An 8,931-nucleotide genomic window follows, 5' to 3' on the forward strand; every position below is an offset into this window, starting at 1 on the left:
TAAGCTGGAACGTGTCCAGAGGAGGGCAACCAAAATGGTCAAAGGCCTGGAAACAATGCCTTATGAGGAACGGCTTAGGGAGCTGGGTATGTTTAGCCTGGAGAAGAGAAGATTAAGGGGTGATATGATAGCCATGTTCAAATATATAAAAGGATGTCATATGGAAGAGGGTGAAAGGTTGTTTTCTGCTGCTTCAGAGAAACGGACACGGAGCAATGTATTCAAACTACAAGAAAGAAGATTCCACCTAAACATTAGGAAGAACTTCCTGACAGTAAGAGCTGTTCGACAGTGGAATTTGCTGCCAAGGAGTGTGGTGGAGTCTCCTTCTTTGGAGGTCTTTAAGCGGAGGCTTGACAGCCATCTGTCAGGAATGCTTTGATGGTGTTTCCTGCTTAGCAGGGGGTTGGACTGGATGGCCCTTATGGTCTCTTCCACCTCTATGATTCTATTACACAATAGTTTTTTTGTTTTTTTCACTTGAGCCAGTGATAGGTCACCTCATGATATGTCTGGGCTTCTAGGAAAAAGGAACCAGATGACCAAAAGGGCCAGTGCTAGCACCTGGCAACTTGAAGCAGTTGTTGGGACCCCAGTGGCTGGCAGGCCTCCCCTATGCCTGCTATTTGTGTCTCTGAGCTACCATTTGGATTTTTATATTTTTAAGAAAGGAAATTTGAATTCCATTTAAGAGCTTTGATTTACAGTTAGGTGGGTGTTACTGATTTTTAAATGTCAAATAACAGCAAAAAGCACAACAACCCAAAAGGAATACAGGGTAATGACAAGAGAAATAAAAAAATCAGTTAAGTGTTTTACAGCAAATATAAACTCATAGGGGCCGCCCTGCTTTTCACTGCACTTGCCATCCTCATATGGCCCTTTGCCAACCACTCTTCCCTCACACCTGATCAACCCCTTTCCCTTTACATTTTACTCATCCCCTCCCCTATTGCCCACAACTTCCCCAAGCCCCACTTGCTTTTAAAGGAGGGGAAAGTGGCATGCTGCAAAATGTATTTGGAGGGCCCCATCAGGCCCCCCAAACCTGGAATTAATGACCCCAGGAGTAAAGGGTTAACTAAAACCTTCTACCATGTGATTGATCAGATTGTTTTCCTTGGGACTCCACACTTCCGTACCTATCTATTGCAAAAGAGCAGATGTGGAGCAAGTAGAGACCTATGACCCCTTAAATACATCTATATGACACCAGTGAGTCTGCTTGGGTTTCAGAGGTGACATCAGCTGCTGCCAGTAAGAAAGGTAAGTGAAAAATGATCTCTCTCTGTGTGTGTGTGTATATATATAATGCAGATCAGTTAGGGGAGATATTGAGCATGATACATTTCAAGAAATTTGAATGTGGAGTGCACCATTTTGTACTGTTTTTCATTCAACAATATGTCTTGGGTGGGCTATGGGGGATATTCTCCAGTACAGGGGACGTTTTCGAACATCTCGGCTGCCAAATGTTTCGGAAGCCGAACGCTGAAAACCCGGAAGTGAATGCTCCTGTTTTCAAACACACCTTGAAAGTCAAATGGCTTCCGAGGCTCACACCCCTTTGATGCTCAGTTTCCGAATGTTTTGGAAGTCGATTGGTCTTCCGGAACAGATTACGTTCGAAAACCGAGGTTCCACTGTATTTGTTACAATTCTGGTGCTAGTACAGTACATATAATAAGTACTGTACAGTACATACTTGGCCACTGATTTGTGATGCATTTTGTTAGGCAGGTGATTTTATTACTGATTTCAGGCTGTTTGTCACCATGTTATTTTTTTTTTCTTTTAAAAGAAAAAATAATGATGGTATAGAAAAATAATAACAAAAATAATAACAAGAACTTGCACAAATGGATCCTGTGAACAGGTGCAGCAAAAGGGAAAAAGCAAATCGAAATTTGTAGCCGATTTCAGCAGTGCTATGTGTATTTGATTATTAGTCTCTATTCAAATGTGGTGGTGGTGTTGCATTTTCCTTACCAAATACTAACAGAGTGCTTTCTTTGCAGCACTCTGTAGAACTGTTGCACCAGAGTCTTCTGATACGGTGACCTAGTAGATCATGCTTCAATATAAAGCTTGGGCTGTCACTCTAATCCTTCTCCTTGCAAATACCCTTACTGGTAAGATCTAAAGTGTTTCGATCTGGCTTCAGATATGCTTTGCTTGTTGAATATGTGTGCACCCCAGCCCTCAATTAAAGTTGAGTCCTAGTATTAAGTGTGAAATGTGCAGGCTACTGTTATCACCATACCTGGTTATACTGTTGAACTAAACAGGAGCCAAAAAGTCATTGGAAAAGGGGTGATAATCTAGAGCAGGCACCCCCCAAACTGCGGCCCTCCAGATGTTTTGGCCTACAACTCCCATGATCCCTAGCTAAAAGGACCAGTGGCCGGGGAAGATGGGAATTGTAGTCCAAAACATCTGGAGGGCCGAAGTTTGGGGGTGCCTGATCTAGAGTTCTTAGTGTATTCTACAGCTCAAATAATTGCAAGTCAAATAATTGCAGCTCCAAATACTCAACTGTCCTTAGACACAGGAGAGAGTATTTATTATTAAATCTGTCAAATTATTAATTACTTTAAAAATGTAGTTATTCATCTGATTGTTGTTGTTTAGTCGTTTACTCGTGTCCGACTCTTCGTGACCCCATGGACCATAGCACGCCAGGCACTCCTGTCTTCCACTGCCTCCCGCAGTTTGGTCAAACTCATATTCGTAGCTTCGAGAACACTGTCCAACCATCTCGTCCTCTGTCGTCCCCTTCTCCTAGTGCCCTCCATCTTTCCCAACATCAAGGTCTTTTCCAGGGATTCTTCTCTTCTCATGAGGTGGCCAAAGTATTGGAGCCTCAGCTTCACGATCTGTCCTTCCAGTGAGCACTCAGGGCTGATTTCCTTAAGAATGGATAGGTTTGATCTTCTTGCAGTCCATGGGACTCTCAAGAGTCTCCTCCAGCACCATAATTCAAAAGCATCAATTCTTCGGCGATCAGCCTTCTTTATGGTCCAGCTCTCACTTCCATACATCACTACTGGGAAAACCATAGCTTTAACTATACGGACCTTTGTAGGCAAGGTGATGTCTCTGCTTTTTAAGATGCTGTCTAGGTTTGTCATTGCTTTTCTCCCAAGAAGCAGGCGTCTTTTAATTTCGTGACTGCTGTCACCATCTGCAGTGATCAAGGAGCCCAAGAAAGTAAAATCTCTCACTGCCTCCATTTCTTCCCCTTCTATTTGCCAGGAGGTGATGCGACCAGTGGCCATGATCTTGGTTTTTTTGATGTTGAGCTTCAGACCATATTTTGCACTCTCCTCTTTCACCCTCATTAAAAGGTTCTTTAATTCCTCCTCACTTTCTGCCGTCAAGGTTGTGTCATCTGCATATCTGAGGTTGTTGATTTTCACTATTCATCTGATAGGCTGATTAATTTAGGTACTGAAAGGGCCATGTTGCATTTCTTTTCATCAGATTTTGTGCATTTGATGAATGCTGTATCTTGCCATCCTATACAAGATGAAACCCTAGTCCCAGGGTTTTGCTTATGTGGAGGCTTTCTCACAGACTGACAGACACAGCCGATCGATTGGGGCAACTGGTTTGAGTACAATCTTTAACTCACAGTGAAAATGTTAGTGAATTGTGCCAGCTAATAAATTAAAGCTCATGGCTTTAATTTCTCACCCCACCCCACCCTACCCTTTGCTCAGAAACAAATTCTGCATAATAGCAGATTCAGAAGTGTGGTAGTGCAAGGGATCTATCAGTCCCCCTGCCTATGCTATTTACGGATCTTGATAATGCTGTGTAAACATGTCTGTGTGTACACACACACACACACACACACACACACACACAAAAGATATCTGCCTTGCTTCTGAAGTTCTTAGAAATACTTGTATCCAGCTGGACACTTAATTACAGAAGAGAATTTAAATTCATTTTCCCCTCCCCTCCCCTCTCCAGAAGTTGACACTAAAGCCATCTCAAAGAGGCATGTCCAATATGATTTGATGATCATACCTGACGCAATTGCATTTTATGCGTTCGATGCTGTGAACAAAGTATCTCCTAAAACTGCTGAGTTCTTGTATGGTGCTTTCCAGAATCCAATCATCCTTGAGACGAGGTATGTACGGTGATGATGACACATTTCTGTCATTGGGGGCGGTGCTTCAATTGTGGAGGTTCAAGCTGCAGGAATGAGAGTATAGACAGGGCAGTCTCGAGCAGGTCAGCCGCCCTGGCGCTGAGCACCCACCCTTGCCGTGCAGCACCCACCCTACCGGCCCCGTGCCACCAGGACTCTACCTAGAGCCGGCCCTGAGTATAGAAATAAACCAGCTTTACAGTGAAAATATGTACTTGGGATATATTTCTTCCCCACTAAAGTGTGGACAATGTGTTTGTACTGGACTGGTTTACAAAAAAAATTGCTATGTGTGCGAACTTTTCTCTTTCAGCATTGCACTGCTTTTGGCTAAGGGTATTGGCAAACTCCAGTGGGCGGTATAATCGGTAGCATATTGGCAGAGATGGGATTCACCCACAGCGTGTTTTGCCCATCCTGGGAGGCCAGGTACAACCTAGAACAGGCATCCCCAAACTTCGGCCCTCCAGATGTTTTGGACTACAATTCCCATCATCCCTGACCACTGGTCCTGTTAGCTAGGGATCATGGGAGTTGTAGGCCAAAACATCTGGAGGGCCGCAGTTTGGGGATGCCTGACCTAGAACCTGCAAAGCACTTGAAAGTAGGGACAAATTCAATTCAGTTTAAATTTAAAGCCAAACCTACCAAATCCACACTTTTGAGAACAGTGCAGTATGCAAACTGAAATGCTGCTAACCTTCAGATTTTCTATTTTGCAAAGCACTTCTCCAACCAACCAATGCCTACAAAAATGCGTATCTCAGGGGAAAGTGTGCCTAAGAATGAAGATATTAGTGAAAATAACATACAAAAAATGATCTGAAGAAGTGTGCATGCACATGAAAGCTCATACCAATAACAAACTTAGTTGGTCTCTAAGGTGCTACTGGAAGAATTTATCATTATTATTATTTTACAAAATAATGTGTTGTATTAGGGGCAATTGCTTCTAAAAATGTGTGCATTAGTCAAAACTGCATATGAAAAATGTATGTGTTGGGATAAATTTTCACTAAATTGCTGGTGAATTTTCATTAGTTGTTTTTTAAAAATTGCTGCAGAAATGTGGAGAACTGAATTTAAGATTGGAAAAATGAGAAGTTGAGACAACTGCAGTTAGCAGGTCCTTCCATCCATACAAGAATGGGTTTCATATGAATGCCTGCTACCTACTCCCACCCCCACCCCGTCTTAAGGCTACTACCAGATGCAGACAAGGATGGCTCAAACAAGAGCCTCCTCCATTGCATTTTTTGTCATCCAGCCTGGTGAAGAGTTATAGTGAACATAAAAGCTTGTTGTGGCATTCTGGTTGGCTTAATAAAGGATAAGAGCTGTAGAATTTACTGGAAGCTCTGAAGAACATGGATGGCCCTCTATAAACCGTCTGAGGGAGCAATATATTTTGGGAGGGTTCAGGTTGTGAAACTTCCACCCATGTCCAGCCTATATATGTGTGAACCATAAGCCCTGCGTCGCAAAAATGCCACAAGCCTCCAGTGTCTTCCTCCCAAAGGAAACAGATTTAGGGTACACGGTGAACCCCTGGAATTCTCAACACTCAGAAAAATGGGGAAAGCATAAAAATAGCATCTCATCATTACAGGTTTCTATTTCCTTGCAGGAACTTCTTGATAAAGACAACAACTGAAATCAATCGAGCATTTCAACAACTGGTAGAAAATATACATGGTTTATGGACAAAGGAAGAAGCAGAACCAGCACAGCACTAGGACCTAAATGAATTTGTGGAGTGGCCTCTTCCTTGTATTCATCAGTGGATCATATTGTGCAGAGGGTTATTTTGGTATAGTTTATTATTATTATTTCATTTTATAATGTGTATATAAAACAGATAACAATTATAACAACCGACAAAAATTTAAAGATGAAAAACAAAACTATAAAATAGGCACGTGGAATGAGTAATTGGACATGAGTTAAAATAAAGTCCAAGTAAAGACTATCAAATTTACCAGATCATTAAGTATAGTTTCAGATTTGCCAGGCTTGTGATGACGGTTATCTTGAAAATGATGGTTCCACTGTATATGTCATAAAGGAATGCCAAATCATATAAAAAGTGCCTGGAGGTTCTAGCCTCATCGAAATCTCAAATTATGCTTGGTTTTCTCCTTTATTCTAGGGTGAACAGTGCCAAGCGTCCAGTGTAAGATTTTGGGCTGCTTTCCACTGAATTGCAATTATTGTTTGTGCTGCCAAGATCATATATGACCAGTTCCTTTGACGATATATTTACATTGGTATCATCGAAAAATATTCAGTCACATGACTTCCAGTGCCTCGCAAAGCATCAGAAGTCACGTCCAAGGCTTTGTGGGGCCTTGTAGGTGGAGTCTAAGGTCTCACAGGGCCTTGGACATGACTTCCGGGGTTCCCAGGCACCGCTGCGGAGCTCACAAGGTGATGTCATGGCTCAATGTGAGGCCAGGATGTCACATTATATCGTAGACCACTGGGCACCCATAATCTGGGGCCTAAGTCGGCACCCCTGGATCCAGCAGAAGTCAAGCATGGCGCTCTCTCTCTCTCTCTCTCTCTCTCTCTCTCTCTCTCTCTCTCTCTCTCTCTTCCCAGCCTGCTTCCAACTTCTAACTTTTAGCTCACATAACCCAGCTCTCAATCCTGGCCTTTGTCTTTCTAAATACCAGCAAGTTGGGGGAGAGGGTCCCACCCATTTGTCGTCTCTCACAAAGCCACTTCCTTTGTTACCTTAATGATCCATACTTCAGCAATTACCTCATTAGGAAGTTAGCCTGGCTTTTCCAGGAATTGAAATTGGATCCAGGAATTTGAAAGGGGCTCAAGCATATAGACCATGTCTCGTAAACTCAGAACAGTACAATTTAGAAACAAATCCTTTTCTCTCTATACCCATTGTGCTTAATAAATTGTGCTAAGGGTCTCAGAGCTTGTGTTTTTAGAAATTCTTTTATAATAAAACTATGAATTGATGAAAATAAATCCAGTTTGTGTTCAGATTTGACGAAGTTAACTTTATTTGGTTACTAGCTAGAGGTTGATTATTGGTATAGAAATCTTATAATGTGTATAAACTTTCAGATTTGCAGTATTCAAATTCCTTATCTCTCCTTTGCTGGAAAAAATATGGGTAATATGATATTGGAATTAATGGAAAAACAATAGGTGCAAATTTAGGTTGCCAGGTTTTCCATATCTGAATAGTACAGTTAGTAAATGGATTTGATATAGAGTTCATTAGATCTGGTTTAAGATTCTCCTAGCAAGAGATGTTTATATAGTTTGATTTCCCAGTGTTTATTCGGTTCCTCTTTGATTATATATAATAACCGTCTCAGTTGAAATACAGAGTAGTAGAAATATAAATTAGGTATACCCCATCCTTCAAACTGAGCTCTGCTAAATAAAAAGTATTGACTCAGTCTAGGTTTTTTCTTTTGCAAAATAAAATTTATTATTTTAAGTTGGTATGTTTTCTCATGCTGCCACCAGAGGGAGGGAGTAGCCATTCTTCAGCAATGACAAGTTATGAAGCCTTCCCACAAGTCGACGATCATTTCGTGAATCATCGCAAGTAGCACAGCATATGTGTAACTCCGAACTGTTTGGAAGAAGAGTGTGCTTTTATAAATGAAGTAAATAAATTGAATGCCTCCACATAATAAAATGTTATATATGACTCACAATTATTGGGAGCCACTAGATTCGGCAGAGAATTTAGCAGTTTCCATCATTTCCTGCAACAGCTTTCTTTGTGAAATGTGCTGCATGGCTGTAGAAAAACCAAATTAATAACAGATACAATGTCACTTACATCTGTATACAGGGACCTATATTTTGGTCCTGTGGGGCAAACCCTCTTCTGGATACACAGCCCACAAATCAGTTAGAAATGTGATTGAAAATCTGCCTTGGGGAACTCTTCAGTGAAACGTTTCTTTAAGATTTCCTTAAACTCTTAAATGAGTTGCCTCAGGTGTGCTTTTTTGGTACTTGAAGGATTAATGCACAGTATTTTTGTTAGTTTAAAATCTGTGATGGATTCACCTTATAATCCATTTGCATGAGTCACAGCATATTTCTTCAGCAGTAAAGGAAAAGGACAGTTTTGGGTAACTCCTTCTGATTTATTGTCATCAGTACAGCTACTGTATGAAACAAGTGAATTTTACATTCAGCAGGTTAAGACAATTCAGTATAGGAAAGTTTTGGATATATTATTTTGCAAGAATGGTGCAAATGCTGGTCTGCGTCGGTCTTTGTGTGAGGAAACTGCATGTGGAAAGAGAGATTCACTGTTCTGATCCTTTTCAGATCCCAGGAAATTCTCACCATTATGAATGTGAACTGAACTATCCTGATCCATTTGTTTCATCAAGTACATCTTCATTACACCACGGGTTCAAGTTTTGCTCGCTTCATGGAGTGATATTCCTTCCTTTCTGTGTGTTATGTATTTGCTTTGATACGGGACTTCTGGGGAGGTATAGGAATGGCGGCATACATCAGGAAAGGAGGTCTATGACAGTTAGCAAGTCCCCTCCCCTTTTCAATTTTAACTCTCCTGAAAATTAAAACTGAAATATGCCCCACCCTTTGCTACCTGTAAATGGGGTTGTGAAATGGGAGACAGGGAAGGTTTGGATCAGTCCTAGTATTAGACTGGGCTGTCTTCAAGACATCAAAAGAGTTTGAGGAATGTAGAGACACTCAGCAAATCTGACAGATCACTGCCAGAAACAGTTTTCTAGAATGGTGGTAGT

The 8,931-nt window shown here is 41.3% G+C and overlaps 1 protein-coding gene across 3 annotated transcripts; it reads left to right on the plus strand.

Moving 5' to 3' along the window:
• The first annotated feature begins 1,866 nt into the window (after positions 1-1,866).
• LOC118085513 (apovitellenin-1-like) lies at positions 1,867-8,615 on the plus strand. 3 transcript variants are annotated; one of them, XR_009557497.1, is made up of 4 exons: positions 1,867-2,132; positions 3,979-4,141; positions 5,790-5,972; positions 8,483-8,615. XR_009557497.1 is itself a non-coding variant. In XM_060273741.1 (3 exons), exons 1-3 carry the CDS (start codon positions 2,072-2,074, stop codon positions 5,896-5,898), a joined length of 333 nt encoding a protein of 110 aa, XP_060129724.1. In that variant the 5' UTR covers positions 1,867-2,071; the 3' UTR covers positions 5,899-5,987. The 3 variants fall into 3 exon arrangements, 1 of the variants encoding a protein (XP_060129724.1); XR_009557498.1 differs by lacking the exon at positions 8,483-8,615 and adding an exon at positions 6,312-6,722; XM_060273741.1 differs by lacking the exon at positions 8,483-8,615 and having other exon boundaries at positions 5,790-5,987.
• The last annotated feature ends 316 nt before the right edge of the window (positions 8,616-8,931 follow it).

Source organism: Zootoca vivipara, chromosome 4 (genome assembly GCF_963506605.1).
Source record: "Zootoca vivipara chromosome 4, rZooViv1.1, whole genome shotgun sequence".
NCBI classification, from domain to species: Eukaryota; Metazoa; Chordata; class Lepidosauria; order Squamata; family Lacertidae; genus Zootoca; species Zootoca vivipara.